Source organism: Salvelinus fontinalis, chromosome 5 (genome assembly GCF_029448725.1).
Source record: "Salvelinus fontinalis isolate EN_2023a chromosome 5, ASM2944872v1, whole genome shotgun sequence".
Taxonomy (NCBI): Eukaryota; Metazoa; Chordata; class Actinopteri; order Salmoniformes; family Salmonidae; genus Salvelinus; species Salvelinus fontinalis.
The window spans coordinates 4,919,250-4,939,335 of NC_074669.1; the positions used below are offsets into that span (position 1 = coordinate 4,919,250).

The 20,086-nt window shown below is 42.9% G+C and overlaps 1 protein-coding gene across 1 annotated transcript in view; it reads left to right on the plus strand.

Annotated features, from left to right (window-relative positions):
• The first annotated feature begins 227 nt into the window (after positions 1 to 227).
• The window catches only part of LOC129854937 (microtubule-associated protein 1B-like), an 86,369-nt gene continuing 66,510 nt past the window's right edge, over positions 228 to 20,086 (plus strand). The window contains exons 1-2 of the mRNA XM_055922139.1: positions 228 to 495; positions 11,583 to 11,684. Of these exons, the coding sequence (XP_055778114.1) occupies positions 243 to 495; positions 11,583 to 11,684 (355 nt within the window). The 5' untranslated portion in view covers positions 228 to 242. The remainder of the gene's footprint in view (positions 496 to 11,582; positions 11,685 to 20,086) is intronic.

Here is a 20,086-nt window from a genome sequence, read left to right on the forward strand (position 1 = left end):
CAATTTACCTTTGAGATTTCAACCTAATCATATTTTTTGGGGGGGGTTTCCAAAATCTGTTTCAAAAATCAAGGTCCTAACCATTGGACTTGCCCGATAACTCAATATATGACATCATCCTGCTACATGGGCCTTTCGACCAATCACATGGAAGTAAATAGCTTCAAAAGTGAACGTTCTAATAGCCCTGCTAGCCCTCCTCCTACCTTTCCGCCGCTCACTCCGCGCTTGTGGAAGTTGTCATGGAGATAGAACCGTCCCCGGCGTCTGCTCGCTGGGGTGTTGCCATGGAGATCCCGGCTCGAGGTCCGCTCACGGCAGTGCTGGAGGAAGAGAGCAGCTCGCGGCTGGGGTCCGAGAAGCGAATACAGGACCTTGGAGAGAAGCGGTGCCGAGGACCCCCTTTCAGCCAAGGGAACTACTACATGCTCATAGTGATCGGAGAGATAGCGACAGACCACCAGCTGCAACGCGCCAGAGACCACTTAGAGCGGGGTGAGTAGGCTACTTCAACGAGTCTCACTTTTACACACGAATTCTGTAATGCCAGCATGCATAACCTCCAATATATACCTATATAAAAAAAGATAACATAGAACGGATTGAAATGTATAAGATGCAATTGAAAGATATGAAGAATGTGCGGCCGGTTTCCTAATGAAAAAAAAATGACGCATCAGGCATATTGAATCAGCAGTTTTGCACGAACGAATAGCCTACTACGCCACTTTTTAGTGGAACGAAAACGTTGTGGAGCCTTGCCTACTCGTTTCACATTCGTTTGATAATTACAAGGGATTCTGTAATTCTTTGATGAAAAAATCTAGACATTTATTCGTTTTTCAAATAGGGACACAAACAGGCAAGTCTCATGGATTCCCAGAAATTGTATGGTTGTTTTATAAAACCTCCAACATAATATGTAGCCTTTTTCTACCCCATGTATTTCCAAAAATGTAAAATCTGCCTGTGATCCTAACCAACATGGTCTCAGAGCATTTCGTGTTATTCTGTACATAAACCCGAGACACTCCATATAATATGACATGTTACATTTCGTAAGGTATGTATTATTTTGTGGATGTCCATCATACATTTCATATGATATGTTACTATTTGCAATTCGTACAATATGTTACGAATTCCTAGCTGGCTAACGTTAGCTAGGGGTTAGGGTAGAGGTTAGGGTTAGGATTAAAGGTGAGGGTTAGGGGGAAGGGTTAGCTGAAAGGGTTAAGGTTAGGGGAAAGATTAGCTAACATGCTAAGTAGTTGCAAAGTTGCTAATTATCTAAAATGCTGAAGTTGTCCGTGATGAGATTCAAACATGCAACCTTTGGGTTGCTAGATGTTCGCGTTAAAAGCCCGACCAATCACCCTCCTTTTGTTTTTGCCTTAAGTAAACTTCTGTCTCATGTAACCATACCAAAGTAAACTTCTGTCTTATGTAACCATACCAACGTAACATATCATACTAATTTGAGAATCCCCGATTTACATTTACTATGTTACGTCTAGTCTATGAGACCAGACTGTAATAACTCACATGTAGCCTGCCATGAGAGGGTCCTGCTACAGGAAGAAAACAGTTGCACACATTTTCAGCAATGGTGTGATACAAAAACAACAACAATATGAAAGCCTAAATTGACCACGAAGGGGGACAAATCCGTAGACTAACTGCTTGTGCTTGTTACGAATGCACTGTGCCAAACTCCTGGGACGTTGCCCTCATTAATAATGAGGCATCCGTTGCACTAAAGCATTCAAAATGATGTTCTGTTAAATACAGTAATGTTGTTGTCTTGTTCAAAACCATAGCTGTCATGTTCTTTCTGTATCAAGGTAGCCCAGGGCTATGCCAATTGTTGCACGTACAGCATGGTACAAATCTTCAATATGAGCTAAAAAGGGCATGTTGGATGATAGATAGTTGGGTACAAATGGAGGGTGTTGGTCCAGTGATTTCTGACACATGGCTTACGTCCTAAATGGCACCATATTCCCTTTTAAAGTGCACTACTTTTGAGCAGGGTCCAATAGGATGCCATTTGGAAAACATTCATAGTGTGAAATATACCAGGTGTTTACATGGTGTGAATTAAATGTGCTAGGGGTTTACATGGTGTGAATAAAATGTGCTAGGTGTTTACATGTTGTGATATATGCTAGGGGTTTACATTGTGTGAATAAAATGTGCTAGGTGTTTACATGTTGTGATATATGCTAGGTGTTTACATTGTGTGATATATGCTAGGGGTTTACATGGTGTGAATAAAATGTGCTAGGTGTTTACATGGTGTGATATATGCTAGGTGTTTACATGGTGTGATATATGCTAGGGGTTTACATGGTGTGAATGAAATGTGCTAGGTGTTTACATGGTGTGATATATGCTAGGGGTTTACATGGTGTGATATATGCTAGGAGTTTACATGGTGTGATATATGCTAGGGGTTTACATGGTGTGAATGAAATGTGCTAGGTGTTTACATGGTGTGATATATGCTAGGGGTTTACATGGTGTGATATATGCTAGGTGTTTACATGGTGTGATATATGCTAGGGGTTTACATGGTGTGATATATGCTAGGGGTTTACATGGTGTGATATATGCTAGGGGTTTACATGGTGTGATATATGCTAGGGGTTTACATGGTGTGATATATGCTAGGTGTTTACATGTTGTGATATATGCTAGGGGTTTACATGGTGTGAAATATGCTAGGTGTTTACATGTTGGGAAATATGCTAGGTGTTTACATGGTGTGAATGAAATGTGCTAGGTGTTTACATGTTGTGATATATGCTAGGGGTTTACATGGTGTGAAATATGCTAGGTGTTTACATGTTGGGAAATATGCTAGGTGTTTACATGGTGTGAATGAAATGTGCTAGGTGTTTACATGGTGTGATATATGCTAGGGGTTTACATGGTGTGAAATGTGCTAGGGGTTTACATGGTGTGAAATATGCTAGGTGTTTACATGTTGTGATATATGTTAGGGGTTTACATGTTGTGATATATGCTAGGTGTTTACATGGTGTGAAATATGCTAGGGGTTTACATGGTGTGAATGAAATGTGCTAGGTGTTTACATGGTGTGAAATATGCTAGGTGTTTACATGTTGTGATATATGCTAGGTGTTTACATTGTGTGATATATGCTAGGTGTTTACATGGTGTGAAATATGCTAGGTGTTTACATGGTGTAAAATATGCTAGGTGTTTACATGGTGTGATATATGCTAGGGGTTTACATGGTGTGAATGAAATATGCTAGTTGTTTACATGGTGTGAAATATGCTAGGGGTTTACATGGTGTGAAATATGCTAGGGGTTTACATGGTGTGAAATATGCTAGGGGTTTACATGGTGTGAAATATGCTAGGGGTTTATATGGTGTGAAATGTGCTAGGTGTTTACATGGTGTGATATATGCTAGGGGTTTACATGGTGTGAAATATGCTATGCGTTTACATGGTGGGAAATAAGCTAGGTGTTTACATGGTGTGATATATGCTAGGGGTTTACATGGTGTGAAATATGCTAGGGGTTTACATGGTGTGAAATATGCTAGGTGTTTACATGGTGTGATATATGCTAGGTGTTTACATGGTTTGAAATATGCTAGGTGTTTACATGGTGTGAATGAAATGTGCTCTGCGTTTACATGGTGTGAAATATGCTAGGTGTTTACATGGTGGGAAATATGCTAGGTGTTTACATGGTGTGATATATGCTAGGTGTTTACATGGTGGGAAATATGCTAGGGGTTTACATGGTGTGAAATATGCTAGGGGTTTACATGGTGTGAATGAAATATGCTAGGTGTTTACATGGTGTGAAATATGCTAGGGGTTTACATGGTGTGAAATATGCTAGGTGTTTACATGGTGTGAAATATGCCAGGTGTTTACATGGTGTGAAATATGCTAGGTGTTAACATGGTTTGAAATATGCTCGGGGTTTACATGGTCTCTGGAGTGATGAATCACACTTCACCTTCTGGCAGTCCGATGAACGAATCTGGGTTTGGCGGATGCCAGGGGAACACTACCTGGCCCAATGCAAAGTGCCACCTCTAAAGTTTGGTGGAGGAGGAATAATGGTCTGGGGCTGTTTTTCATGGTTCAGGCTAGTCCCCTTAGTCCCAGTGAAGGGACATCTTAACTCTCCAGCATACAATGACATTCTAGACGATTCTGTGCTTCCAACTTTGTGGCAACAGTTTGGGGAAGGTCCTTTCCTGTTTCCGCATGACAATACCCCTGTGCACAAAGCGAGGTCCGTACAGAAAGTGTTTGTCGAGATCGGTATGTAAGAACTTGACTGGGCTGCACAGAGCCCTGACCTCAACCCCATTGAACGCCATTGGGATGAATTGGAATGGCAACTGCGAGCCGGGCCTAATCGCCCAACATCAGTGCCCGACTTCACTAATGCTCTTGTGGCTGAATGGAAGCAAGTCCCTCGCATCAATGTTTGGTCATGTAGTGTACCTTATAAAAAAGGTAGGAGTGTGGATCAGAAAACCAGTCAGTATCTGGTGTGACCACCATTTGCCTCATGCAGCGCGACACATCTCCTTCACATACAGTTTATCAGGCTGTTGATTGTGGTCTGTTGAATGTTATCTCACTCCTCTTCATTGACTGCTCGAAGTTGCTGGATATTGGCGGGAACTGGAACACACATCAATCCAGAGCATCCTAAATGGATAACATGTCTGGTGAATATGCAGGCCAAAGAAGAACTGGGACATTTTCAGACTCCAGGAATTGTGTACAGATCCTTGCGACATGGGGCTGTGCATTATCATACTGAAAAATGAGGTGATGGTGGCGGATTAATGGCACGACATGATATCATTCTGGCAGGTAGACATGGGCTACTTTGTAGCTAGTTAACGCTTAATAGAGAAGGATTTTGGGAAAGCCTTTCCATCTACCAGAAAACAATTAGGTCTATCATTATCATCGCTATATCTTTCTTGTTCCTTAATTGTTTGAAACCTGGATGTTTACTTTATATTATGAGGTATGAGGCATGTCTTACCTTGCTTCAAAGTAGCCTATAGCCAAAATCCCACCATGGAAACGTGGAGGCAATCATTTTTTATACAGACTTCCTCATTATGCGTTCTCCTGTTCTATTGGTTTTCTGTCAACTTACTTTCATTGTCTAACAGCCAAAGGCATTATCCCAGTCATATTAGCAACCCATGATAGTTGTTGCATCTTTAGACCCCCCCTCTTTCTAACAGATATTTCCACCTCTGTCCATGAAACTGATCGCATGTGCAAATGTGCATTTTAGAACTGATCTGTTAAGGCTAAACATTCAGATCTGTTAAGGCGAAACGTTCCGATCTGTTAAGGCAAAACATTCTGATCTGTTAAGGCGAAACATTCTGATCTGTTAAGGCGAATCATTCTGATCTGTTAAGCAAAACATTCCAATCTGTTAAGCGAAACATTCCGATCTGTTAAGCGAAACATTCCGATCTGTTAAGGCGAAACATTCCGATCTGTTAAGCAAAACATTCCGATCTGTTAAGCGAAACATTCCGATCTGTTAAGGCGAATCATTCTGATCTGTTAAGCAAAACATTCCGATCTGTTAAGCGAAACATTCCGATCTGTTAAGGCGAAACATTCCGATCTGTTAAGGCAAAACATTCCGATTTGTTAAGCCGAAACATTCCGATTTGTTAAGCCGAAACCTTCCGATCTGTTAAGGCGAAACATTCCGATATGTTCCATCAACCCTATTAATTGATACGGCGTAAACCCTCCACTACACCACTGAACATAGACTAGTTCAGGGAACAGCAAATGTCATGTTAAAAAACAGGCACAAGGAGATATAGGGAATAACCTACTAATCAAACGTCTGAAACATGTTCTGTATGAGCTTATGATGTAGGTTACAGGCATGTTCCACAAACAACAAAGTGTCGGGAGAAGATATATAGCCTAGCTCACACACTAGCTTAGCCAGAACTAGAGGCAGAGAGGCAGGCGGGAGGCAGACAGCAGCATGGAAAATTACCCCTTGTCAGTATAATTGAGAATGTGGGCTCCCCCAGCTTTCTCCGCTCCTCGGACACGATGCGAACATAGAGTCCCCATTTTGTATTCTCTACCCTTCGTCCTCACAGGATTTCTCAACCACCTTTTGTATGGCACTGTGCGCCCTCCACACAGATTTACAGGGGGGTTATGCAGAACTTGTCCTGCATTATTCATTTGGTAACACTTGGGGAATGTGGAGCATGCTTGAAGTATTACGAAGCATGTGCAGTGCATTCGGAAAGTATTCAGACCCCTTGACTTTATCCACATTTAGTTATGTTACAGCCTTATTCTAAAATGGATTAACAAATTTGTTTTCCTCATCACTCTACACACAACACCCCATAATGACAAAGCAAAAACAGGTTTTTAATTTTTTTTGCAAATTTATACAAAATATAAAACTGAAATATCACATTTAAATAAGTATTCAAACCCTTTACTCAGTACTTTGTTGAAGCACCTTGGCAGCGATTACAGCCTCGAGTCTTCTTGGGTATGACGCTACAAGCTTGGCACACCTGTATTTGGGGAGTTTCTCCCATTCTTCTCTGCAGATCCTCTCAAGCTTTGTCAGGTTGGATGGTGAGCGTCGCTGCACAGCTATTTTCAGGTCTCTCCAGAGATGTTCAAATGGGTTCAAGTCTGTGGTTTGTCTGGGTCACTCAAGGAAGGTAACTTAGGCCTCACTCCCCCCTATCTGAGATACCTACTGCAACCCTCATCCTCCACATACAACACCCGTTCCCCAAAACACAAACATCCCTGGGTCGCTCCTCTTTTCAGTTCGCTGCAGCTAACGATTGAAACGAGCTGCAAAAAACTATCAAACTGGACCATTTTGTCTCCATTTCTTCATTCAAAGACTCAATCATGGACACCATGTTTTGTGCCGGCTAGCATGTTGTGCTGTTGCCATGGTGTGTTGCTATCATGTTGTTGCCATGCTGTGTTGCTATCATGTTGTTGTCATGTTGTGTTGCTATCATGTTGTTGCCATGTTGTGTTACTATCATGTTGTTGTCATGTTGTTGCCATGTGTTGCTATCATGTTGTTGCCATGTTCTGTTGCTATCATGTTGTTATCATGTTGTGTTGCTATCATGCTGTGTTTTCATGTGTTGCTGCCATGCTATGTTGTCGTCTTAGGTCTCTCTTTATGTAGTGTTGTGGTGTCTCTCTTGTTGTGATGTGTGTTTTGTCCTATATCTTTATTTTATTTAAACATTTTAATCCCAGCCCCCGTCCCCGCAGGAGGCCTTTTGCCTTCTGGTAGGCCGTCATTGTAAATAAGAATTTGTTCTTAACTGACTTGCCTAACTAAATAAATGTTAAATAAATAAATACAAAATTAAAAAAGACATTCAGAGACTTCCCGAAGCCACTCCTGTGTTGTCTTGGCTGTATACTTAGGGTCGTTGTCCTGTTGGAAGGTGAACCTTCACCCCAGTCTGAGGTCCTGAGCGCTCTGGAGCAGGTTTTCATCAAGGATCTTTCTGTACTTTGCTCCGTTTATCTTTCCCTCGATCCTGACTAGTCTCCCGGTCCCTGCCGCTGAAAAACATCTCCACAGCATGATGCTGCCACCACCACGCTTCCACGTAGGGATGGTGCCAGGTCTTGTTTCTCATGGTCTGAGAGTCCTTTAGGTGCCTTTTGGCTAACTCCAAGCGGCTCTCATGTACCTGTCATGTGCCTTTTACTGAAGAGTGGCACTCTACCATAAAGGTCTGATCGGTGGAGTGCTGCGGAGATAGTTTTCCTTCTGGAAGGTTCTCCCATCTCCACAGAAGAAATCTGGAGCTCTGTCAGAGTGACCATCGGGTTCTTGATCAACTCCCTGATCAAGGCCCTTTACCCCAAATGCTCAGTTTGTCCGGGCGGCCAGCTCTAGGAAGAGTCTTGGTGGTTCCAAACTTCTTCCATTTAAGAATTATGGAGGCCACTGTGTTCTTGGGGAACTTCAATGCTGCAGAAATGTTTTGGTACCCTTCCCCAGATCTGTGCCTCAATACAATCCTGTCTCTCATCCTGAGCTCTACTGACAATTCCTTTGACCTCATGGCTTGGTTTTTGCTCTGACTTGCACTGTCAACTGTGGGACCTTATAGACAGGTGTGTGCCTTTCCAAATCATGTCCAATCAATTGAATTTACCACAGGTGGACTCCAATCAAGTTGTAGAAACACCTCAAGGATGATCAATGGAAACAGGATGCATCTGAGCTCAATTTTCGAGTCTCATAGCAAAGGGTCTGAATACTTATGTAAATAAGGAATCAGTTATTTATTTTTTTATACATTTAATACATTTATTTTTAATAAAATTCTAATAACCTGTTTTCGCTTTGTCATTATTGTGTATTGTGTGTAGATTGATGAGGAACATGTTTTATTTAATCCATTTTAGAACAAGGCTGTTACTTAACAAAATGTGGAAAAGAGGAAGGGGTCTGAATACTTCCCGAATGCATTGTATTAATTAGTTGATCATTACTAACTTAGTAGTATCATTTTCTAGTTAGGTGAATTGGTGCCTGATAAGTTTGTATGACATAAATTATAAGCAAATTAGTTACTGTCTTGAGTTTATAATCAACCACTTCTCTGGACCTCTTCAATGGTGCTAATTGGCTCTGTGGGAAGTTTGAGCCAATCAGTTGTTGAGCTGCAGTGTCATTCATTTTACCAGTTAAGTTGACTGAGAACACATTCTCAATTACAGCAACAACCTGGGGAATAGTTACAGCGGAGCGGAGGAATGAGCCAATTGTAAGCTGGGGATGATTAGGTGGTCATTATGAGAGACAGCTTGGGAATTTAGCCAGGACACCAGGGTTAACACCCCTACTCTTACAATAAGTGCCATGGGATCTTGAATGACCTCAGAGAGTCAGGACACCTGTTTAACATCCCATCCGAAAGACGGCACCCTACACTGGGCAATATCCCCAATCACTGCCCTGGGGAATTTTGATATTTTTTAGAGCAGAGGAAAAAGTGCCTCCTGCTGGCACTCCAACACCACTTCCAGCAGCATGTGGTCTCCCATCCAGGGACTGACCAGGACCAACCCTGCTTAGCGTCAGAAGCAAGCCAGCAGTGGTATGCAGGGTGGTATGAGAGCTCTCCTGAACACAGTTTTCCTACGACTATTGAGTGATCGCACGCACGCACACACGCACACACACACACACAGACATACACCTTCTTCTATGAGTTAAGTATTACAAGACAGATACCCACTATCTTATCTCACCTTCCACCAGTCCAGGAAATTACATTTTAGACATGTCAAAACATGTCAAGTTGTCTGTCATAATGATCGATGCAATTGTCACATCTTTGAGAAGGGTTTTGTCAGTCCAAACACAAAATACCAATTTGAGCAAGGAGCATTGAGGCCTTTGCCAGAATTAATATCAGTGACTCAGCATTTCTGAGACTAGACCGTAGTCGTCTGCAACGGGGAACATTTCTCTCTCTCAGTGAAGCAAAACAGAGGCTGGAAAAAATACAACATAACCTAAGTACAGTCATCCTCTTCTTATTGAGGCATGGGGAGATAGGAGGATAAGGGGGTGGAGGAAAGGAAATTATATTCATCTCCTATCCCAGACTCAGACAGAGTATCCACCCGTGAATAGGATCAGAGACAGGCTTCTCCTGCTGCTAAATGCCCCGTTGAATAGGATCAGAGACAGGCTTCTCCTGCTGCTAAAGGCCCTGTCGAATAGGATCAGAGACAGGCTTCTCCTACGGCTAAAGGCCCTGTCGAATAGGATCAGAGACAGGCTTCTCCTGCTGCTAAATGCCCTGTTGAATAGGATCAGAGACAGGCTTCTGTTGCTGCTAAATGCCCTGTTGAATAGGATCAGAGACAGGCTTCTCCTGCGGCTAAAGGCCCTGTTGAATAGGATCAGAGACAGGCTTCTCCTGCTGCTAAATGCCCTGTTGAATAGGATCAGAGACAGGCTTCTCCTACGGCTAAATGCCCTGTTGAATAGGATCAGAGACAGGCTTCTCCTGCGGCTAAAGGCCCTGTTGAATAGGATCAGAGACAGGCTTCTCCTGCTGCTAAATGCCCTGTTGAATAGGATCAGAGACAGGCTTCTCCTACGGCTAAATGCCCTGTTGAATAGGATCAGAGACAGGCTTCTCCTGCTGCTAAAGGCCCTGTCGAATAGGATCAGAGACATCCAATCTGACAAAGGCTCTCTCTCTATTGTGGGGTTGGAGACGAGGAAGTTGACTGGAACATGAATGAGAATTGTTTTGCTTGCTCTTTAATCAGTGTGTCTGTTCTGGTAATACGTTACTTTAAATCCAGGTATAATGTGTTATGATGCAGTTATAATGCATTGCAAGACGTGTTATAAGCATGTATGACCCCCCCCCCCCCCCCCCCCCCCCCCCCCCCCAGGAACATGGCTTAGAAATGTTCGGCTTGTACTAAACCTGTTGCTCCTTAATAATCAGTGTGTCTGTTTCAGTAATAGACTTCAAGGTATGTACAACGCATTACGATGCAGTTATATTGTAAATCTTGTCATAAGCATATGACCCCCATTATAATGCCCTATTATTGTAATCTCATCGTGATTCTGACAGTTATTTTGAGGTAAACTCTGTTCCTTAACTAAATGACCAATGTTCTAGTCCGGTACATTTGTAAAATAATATATATATTTTTTCTCCATATTATTGAAAACATATTAGCTGTCTGGACCAACTTTTATTAATTCCAATTACATCCAGTATCAACTGGGGTTCAATTACATCCAGTATCAACTGGGGTTCAATTACACACAGTATCAACTGGGGTTCAATTACATCCAGTATCAACTGGGGTTCAATTACATCCAGTATCAACTGGGGTTCAATTACATCCAGTATCAACTGGGGTTCAATTACATCCAGTATCAACTGGGGTTCAATTACATCCAGTATCAACTGGGGTTCAATTACATCCAGTATCAACTGGGGTTCAATTACATCCAGTATCAACTGGGGTTCAATTACATACAGTATCAACTGGGGTTCAATTACATACAGTATCAACTGGGGTTCAATTACCATCTTGGAGAAATTAAGTCTTCCATGAAATGGAGAAAAAAAAAATCCCACTGAAATATTTTAAATAATACAGATATAGAGATTTAAAAGACGTTGGTTGTTTTCCAATTTCCTTGCTCCGACTTCCTATCCATGTGCCCTTTGCACAAGATCTGCAGATGATGAGAAATACTCAAATGGAAGTTTAGTATTTTATAAATTCATTTTAAATAGTTTCTCGCCACTAAAGTACAGTATGGGCCACTGTTGAACGGTTGCCCTCATCACGTCCATTGAAGTTAGTAGTGACTGTTTAAAGAAAAGTAAACAATGAATTACAGTTTCTTCTGGCCCATGTACTACTATCAGGATAAGAAACCATAAAACAGTAAGGGTTTTGAATAGCCAACTTATCCTTTAATGTAACTCTTCTTCTGTCTTGTTATACCAGGGATCCGCTCCTGGGATGTCAGCCTCAAGTCATGTGACCTGGACCATCAGCTGCAGCTGTTTGTGACGCGTCACTCCGCCCAGTTCTCCGCAGAGGTTAGAGGTCAGTCAAACCTGGGTCCTGTGACGTCACACACACACACACACACACACACACACACACACACACACACACACACACACACACACACACACACACACACACACACACACACACACACACGCACACACACACACGCACACACACACACAACAACGTTGGACTATAATGGGCCCTTTTTCAAACAAGCCTGGTCCCAGATTCTGTTTGTTCTATCTTGCCAACTCCTATGGTTTTTGTCACAACAAACAATGACAATGATGACATAGGAGGAGTTGGGACCGGGCCCAGGCTCTTAACACCTAGTGACAAGAATTAATGTCAGAGTAAATAAGATGATGACTTCCTAGTACTCCGATGCAAGGTGAGTTGAGTTACTCTGTGGAGTCCTTCCACCTTCACACACACATATGAGATGTTTCTAGTACTACTCAAATGTTTTCACCCATCCAGACTTGTCAGGTGACTAAATCCAATGAGGATGGAGGGAAAGATGTATTTCTTTACTGATAAGTCACGATAATAATATTATTAACTTACTCATGTATCTTTATCAGATAAAAATGAGCTGTTGAACACAATACTAAGATGGCCAGGGGTTTGAGACTGTATGGTCAGTAAGGTATTTTTTTTTTTATTATTTCATTAACTATTTAATTACATACATGGTGTGGTCCATAAATGTTTTGTAATATTATTTCACGTTTTGTTTTGTGTTACAGCCTGAATTAAAAATGGATTATTGTAATTCTTCAAGCTCTGTTAAATTGGTTATTGATCATTGCTAGACAATCATTTGGTCTTGCCATAGATTTTCAAGTAGATTTAAATCAAAACTGTAACTCGGCCACTCAGGAACATTCACTGGCTTCTTGGTAAGCAACTCCAGTGTATATTTGGCCTAGTGTTTCAGGTTATTGTCCTGCTGAAAGGTGAATTGATCTCCCAGTATCTGGTGGAAAGCAGACTGAACCAGGTTTTCCTCTAGGATTTTGCCTGTGCTTGACTTCATTCCGTTTTTTTTTTATCCTGAAAAACTCCCAGTCCTTAACAATTAAAAGCACACCCATAACATGATCCAGCCACCACTATGCTTGAAGATATGGAGAGTAGTACTCAGCAATGTGTTGTGTTGGATTTGCCCCAAACATCACACTTCATATTCAGGACAAAAAGTGAATTTCTTTGCCACATTTTTTGCAGTATTACTTTAGTGCCTTGTTGCAAACAGGATGCATGTTATATTCTGTACAGGCTTCCTTCTTTTCCATCTGTCAGTAAGGTTAAGGTATTGTGGAGTAACTACAATGTTGTTGATCCATCCTCAGTTTTCTCCTGGCACAACCATTAAACTCTGTAAATGTTTTAAAGTCACCTGCTCGACTGAGGGACCTTACAGATAACTGTATGTGTGGGGTACAGAGATGAGGTAGTCATTCAAAAATTATGTTAAACATTTGCATTTGCAAATTTCATTTGCATTTTAAATCAGTTTTCAATATGGACCTCTTGATCCATCTGAGGAGAATCCACAATGTACAGTAACTCAGAATATATGTTTTTTGAGAAAGATTAAGGGGTCATCAAAGGATTTAGGATTCATCTCCACAGCTACAGTAGGAATACGTATTATGATCTCAAGGCACAGTGTTTCAATGCAGTCTGAATTCATTGCTCAAAGATCACATAAACCACACATGTCCTAAACCACACACACACACACACGGTAAATAGGAAACTAAGATGGTGATTGATACTTCTTCATCGCATCCAAGGGGCTTGACTGCTATCCCATAGCCTCTGTATTACACACACACACACACACACACACACACACACACACACACACACACACACACACACACACACACACACACACACACACACACACACACACACACACACACACACACACACACACACACACACACACACACACGGTAAATAGGAAACTATAGGATACATAGCAACAATGCACTGACAGTAAGTGCTGAGCTATATGGAAGCCAGCAGAAATGACGCAGCATTTTGTCAAGACATCCAGATAATGTACCATCTTATAAAAAGGATTATTTTTTGTGGTGTAACATTTATTTTGGACCGTCCCTTCCGGGTTTTTCCATGTGGCTCTAAAGGTGTCGTCATAAATACACACTGACATTGTGCTGCATAAAAGCCCTCTCCTCCATCAGAGACCTTGTGCACTGCTTGTATGGGCAGCTTTGATCTAAAGTCGATATTTTCTTAGCGATCTAGTCTCCGAGGACCATTGCGCTAAAAGGGGAGGTGGGGGGAAGAACTGATTGATTTTTCCAGGGTTTTTGTCCTCATTAAGAACAACAACAAAAAAGATTTGCGTCGTGGGGGTGTGGTTTGATGTTTGTTATATCTTTCCCTGGCAGTTATGGTTGTTTGTTCCTCTTCACTCACCGTAGTTGAGTTATCTCTGTAGTTGATTATCTCTGTAGTTGATTATCTCTGTAGTTGATTATCTATGTATGTAACGGCTTTCTTCTGTGGACGAAGGATCGGACCAAAGCGCAGCGTGGTTAGTGTTCATCATGTTTAATTAAAGCCAATAAACGTGAACACTACAAAATACAAACAACAAAATGTGAAAAACCGAAACAGTTCTGTCTGGTGCAGACACACGAAGACATGAAGACAACCACCCACAAAACCCAACACAAAACAGGCTACCTAAATATGGTTCCCAATCAGAGACAATGACTAACACCTGCCTCTGATTGAGAACCATATCAGGCCAAACATAGAAACGGGAAAACTACACACACAACATAGAATGCACACTCAGCTCACGTCCTGACCAACACTAAAACAAAGAAAACATAAAAGAACTATGGTCAGAACGTGACACTGTAGTTGATTTATCTCTGTAGTTATCTCTGTAGTTGAGTTCTCTGTAGTAGATTATCTCTGTAGTTGAGTTCTCTGTATCTGAGTTATCCCTGTAGTTTAGTTCTCTGTAGCACTAGCGGTTCTGGGGGGGGGGGGGGGGGGGCAGTGCCCCTGTGACAACAATTTTGGACCCCCTTGTGGCCCCCCTAAATGTGGAGTATGAAATAATTTTTACATAACACATTTTTTGCTATCGTTCTTTTTTTACATCCGTTATTAGACAGTGGCAATGATGATGATTATGAACATGGTCTCTTGCCTGCTAATGCAGTGAAGAAAACAACATGACAACAATAACGTCTCATGTAACTGGCCCCTCTAACAGTACAACTGGCCCCTCTAACAGTACAACTGGCCCCTCTAACAGTACAACTGGCCCCTCTAACAGTACAACTGGCCCCTCAAACAGTATAACCGGCCCCTCTAACAATACTACTGGCCCCCCCTCTAACAGTACAACTGGCCCCCCCTCTAACAGTACAACTGGCCCCCCCTCTAACAGTACAACTGGCCCCCCCTCTAACAGTACAACTGGCCCCTCTAACAGTACAACCGGCCCCTCTAACAGTACAACTGGCCCCTCTAGCAGTACAACTGGCCCCTCTAACAGTACAACTGGCCCCTCTAACAGTACAACTGGCCCCTCTAACAGTACAACTGGCCCCCCCTCTAACAGTACAACTGGCCCCCCCTCTAACAGTACAACTGCCCCCCCCCACTCTAACAGTACAACTGGCCCCTCCTCTAACAGTACAACTGCCCCCCCCCTCTAACAGTACAACTGGCCCCCCCTCTAACAGTACAACTGGCCCCTCCTCTAACAGTACAACTGGCCCCCCCTCTAACAGTACAACTGGCCCCCCCTCTAACAGTACAACTGCCCCCCCCCCTCTAACAGTACAACTGCCCCCCCCCTCTAACAGTACAACTGCCCCCCCCCCCCCCCCCCTCTAACAGTACAACTGGCCCCCCCTCTAACAGTACAACTGGCCCCTCTAACAGTACAACTGGCCCCTCTAGCAGTACAACTGGCCCCCCCTCTAACAGTACAACTGGCCCCCCCTCTAACAGTACAACTGGCCCCTCTAACAGTACAACTGGCCCCTCCTCTAACAGTACAACTGGCCCCCCCTCTAACAGTACAACTGGCCCCTCCTCTAACAGTACAACTGGCCCCCCCTCTAACAGTACAACTGGCCCCTCTAACAGTACAACTGGCCCCTCTAACAGTACAACTGGCCCCCCCTCTAACAGTACAACTGGCCCCCCCTCTAACAGTACAACTGGCCCCCCCTCTAACAGTACAACTGGCCCCAGCTTGCCCCCCCCCGCAGTTGAAATGGTCTAGAACCACCACTGCTCTGTAGTTGAGTATCTCTGTAGTTATCTCTGTAGTTGAGTATCTCTGTAGTTATCTCTGGAGTTGATTATCTCTACAGTTGAGGAGCCACTGTACTATCTATGACTGGCTAAAGGAATAACAGTTGAAATAATAATAATAATAATAATAATAATAAAAATTATAATTAGGTGGTTTGTTATATTTGTCCTATTTCACACATGTACAAGTCTATGTTAATACGCATGTGTGAATTGGAAATGTGTATTTTGTTTATCCCAACTCTCCATGAAACACCCTCGGAGAGTGGGGTCACAGCCAGGGTCAGTCATTATCAACGGCGACCCGAGAGCAATTAGGGTTAAGTGCCTTGCTCAAGGGCACATCGATAGATTTTTTACCTTGCTGGTTAGGGGTTTCGAACTAGCAACATTTATAAAGAACATGTCTGGTTCGTTAACATAACGTTGGGGACGATGTATTGTAGCCATGTCTGGTTCGTTAACGTAACGTTGGGGACGACGTATTGTAACCATGTCTGGTTCGTTAACATAACGTTGGGGATGATGTATTGTAGCCATGTCTGGTTCGTTAACATAACGTTGGGGACGATATATTGTAACCATGTCTGGTTCGTTAACATAACGTTGGGGACGATGTATTGTAACCATGTCTGGTTCGTTAACATAACGTTGGGGACGATGTATTGTAACCATGTCTGGTTCGTTAACGTAACGTTGGGGACGATGTATTGTAGCCATGTCTGGTTCGTTAACGTAACGTTGGGGACGATGTATTGTAACCATGTCTGGTTCGTTAACGTAACGTTGGGGATGATGTATTGTAGCCATGTCTGGTTCGTTAACGTAACGTTGGGGACGATGTATTGTAACCATGTCTGGTTCGTTAACATAACGTTGGGGACGATGTATTGTAACCATGTCTGGTTCGTTAACGTAACGTTGGGGACGATGTATTGTAACCATGTCTGGTTCGTTAACGTAACGTTGGGGACGATGTATTGTAACCATGTCTGGTTCGTTAACGTAACGTTGGGGACGATGTATTGTAACCATGTCTGGTTCGTTAACGTAACGTTGGGGACGATGTATTATAACCATGTCTGGTTCGTTAACGTAACGTTGGGGACGATGTATTGTAACCATGTCTGGTTCGTTAACGTAACGTTGGGGACGATGTATTGTAACCATGTCTGGTTCGTTAACGTAACGTTGGGGACGATGTATTGTAACCATGTCTGGTTCGTTAACGTAACGTTGGGGACGATGTATTGTAACCATGTCTGGTTCGTTAACGTAACGTTGGGGATGATGTATTGTAGCCATGTCTGGTTCGTTAACGTAACGTTGGGGAAGATGTATTGTAACCATGTCTGGTTCGTTAACTTAACGTTGGGGACGATGTATTGTAACCATGTCTGGTTCGTTAACATAACGTTGGGGACGATGTATTGTAACCATGTCTGGTTCGTTAACATAACGTTGGGGACGATGTATTGTAACCATGTCTGGTTTGTTAACATAACGTTGGGGACGATGTATTGTAACCATGTCTGGTTCATTGTCTCATGTCAATCAAACCCCGAAGTCGAGAGGCGCTGGGTGCTAATGACTCAATTGGGCAGTTCTGTTATCTGTAAAGAAACGTGCGGGCTGTGGGTTGATTCTGCCGCTGTGATTGGATGCGGCTCTGATTTGATTGATTTCGGTGCTGCCAGGCAGCGTTCCCGTGTTTTGTGGGCATGTGGGCATGACTGAAATCTTAATCCAACCCAATGAAAATGGCGACGTCTTCGAATCGTTAAATCTCACAAAATATTGTTTTTGGAAAATACTAACATTATGTCTAAATGTATCTTACTTATAAAAAACATTGTCCGTTTTAGGACTACAGATGTTTCTGACTATTATCTTTAAAAAAAACGTTTTAACCCGGCAAGTCAGTTAAGAACAAATTCTTATTTACAGCCTACCTCAGATGACACTGGGACAATTTTGCACCACCCTATGGGACTCCCAATCACAGCCAGATGTGGTGCAGCCTGGATAAGAGCGTCTGCTAAATGACTTAAATGTAAATGTAAAATTTGAACCAGGTACTGCAGTGACACTTCTTGCACTGAGATGCAGTGTCTTAGACCTCTGCGCCACTCGGAAGCCTATTGATGCCACATAGGCCATTTTCAACCAGAGAAGTATGTCAATCTCTGACCTTAGAGAGACTTTTTATGTCTCTATTTGGTTTGGTCAGGGTGTGATTTGGGGTGTGCGTTCTATGTTTGGTTTTGTATGATTTTGTGTTTCTATGTTTTGGCCGGGTATGGTTCTCAATCAGGGACAGCTGTCTATCGTTGTCTCTGATTGGGAACCATACTTAGGTAGGCCTTTTTTCCCTCCTTTCGTTGTGGGTAGTTAACTTTGTTAGAGGCTTCATAGCCCTGTTAAGCTTCACGGTCGTTTTGTATTGTTTATTATTTTGTTGGCGACATTCCAAATTAAAAGGAATATGTACGCTCACCACGCTGCACCTTGGTCCACTTCTTTCAACGGCCGTGACAAAGTAGTCTTTTTTGGGGTTCAGCCGCCCTTTATGTATCTCATAAGAATGTAGATATTTACTGTGATTGAATGTGAATAAAAAAAAAAAAATTGGTTTCAGCCCAAGGGAACTATGAAATGTTTACAAGCAATTTAGCACTGATTTCCTTCAACAGAAGTGACAAACTGGCCTTGATATAATAATAATGATGAGTTAATGGACCATACTGTCACCTCTCTCTCTCTCTCTCTCTCTCTCTCTCTCTCTTGACTTGTATTTTACTGATCCATGCCATTTGCAGAAACTGAAGAAATGCTGAATAGTCTGAACATGTAACCAAGCCAGTGACTTTGCCGTTTCTGGATGTCCAGAAAAAAGTATTTTAAGTTCATATTTATGCTCTTAAATGGGTTTATTCTTGGGTTGAAACACTGGCACAATAAAGAGATTTAAAAATGGTCCCATACGGTGCTGTGTATAGCTTAGTGTGTTGTTTTAATCTTAGACCCCCTCTACATTACATCATGTCTGCATGCTGGTCCTCCAGGCAGAGAGGGGGTGAGCGAGGCCACCAAACCCAGCCAAGGGCACTCGGGAATGGGATCAGAATGTGTCGAGTCTGGGCTTTGTGGTGAAGAGTGGAGACACAGGGACTGCTGGTTCTCTGAGGCAGCTTAGGTTGAGTGTGGGGCTGGAGCTTCTGAGGAGCGGGAGGGCCAGAGATGGCTGGATGGGGGGGTGGATAGAGAGGAGGGCCAGGGATGGCTAGCATGGGGGGTAGGTAGAGAGAACGGCCAGGGATGGCTGGGATGGGGGGGTAGGAAGAGAGAACGGCCAGGGATGGCTAGGATGGGGGGGTGGGTAGAGAGGAGGGCTTGGGATGGGGGGTGGGAAGAGAGAAGGGCCAGGTATGGCTAGGATGGTGGGTAGAGAGTAGGGCTGGGGATGGGGGGTGGGTAGAGAGTAGGGCTGGGGATGGGAAGAGAGAAGGGCCAGGTATGGCTAGGATGGTGGGGGGTGGGTAGAGAGTAGGGCTGGGGATGGGGGGGTAGGAAGAGAGAAGGGCTGGGGCTATGGATTGCATTTGTCTATTCAGCATGAGAAAGGCTACAACGCAGATCAATGGCACTGGATGGGAAGGGGAATTCAACACTACAGAAATATTTAATGGGATCATGTTGCTCAGAGTCGATGAAAAACACCCAGGGACTGGTTTCCCGGACACAGATTAAGCATTGTCCTGGACTAAAAATCAATGTCCACGTCCACAAAGTGAAGGCTAGTCTTAACATCTTCTAGCATGACACAACCAAAGGCTGGGGAATGCATTTGGAAACTGTGGTGTCATTTATGTTGTGGAGCAATACATGACTCATATTGTCAGCCTCGAAGATCCAATGCAGCCGTTAGTATACAGTCAATTATTTCTGGGTAACAATGGAGTACCTTACTGTGACTGTTTTGAATTCAAAATGGTCAAAAAGAAGAGAAAAAAAGAAGATTTTTATCAAAGAGCAATTTCTCAAGCAAGAATTGTGCTACATTCTTAGAAATTCAAATCAAATCAAATGTTATTGGTCACATACAC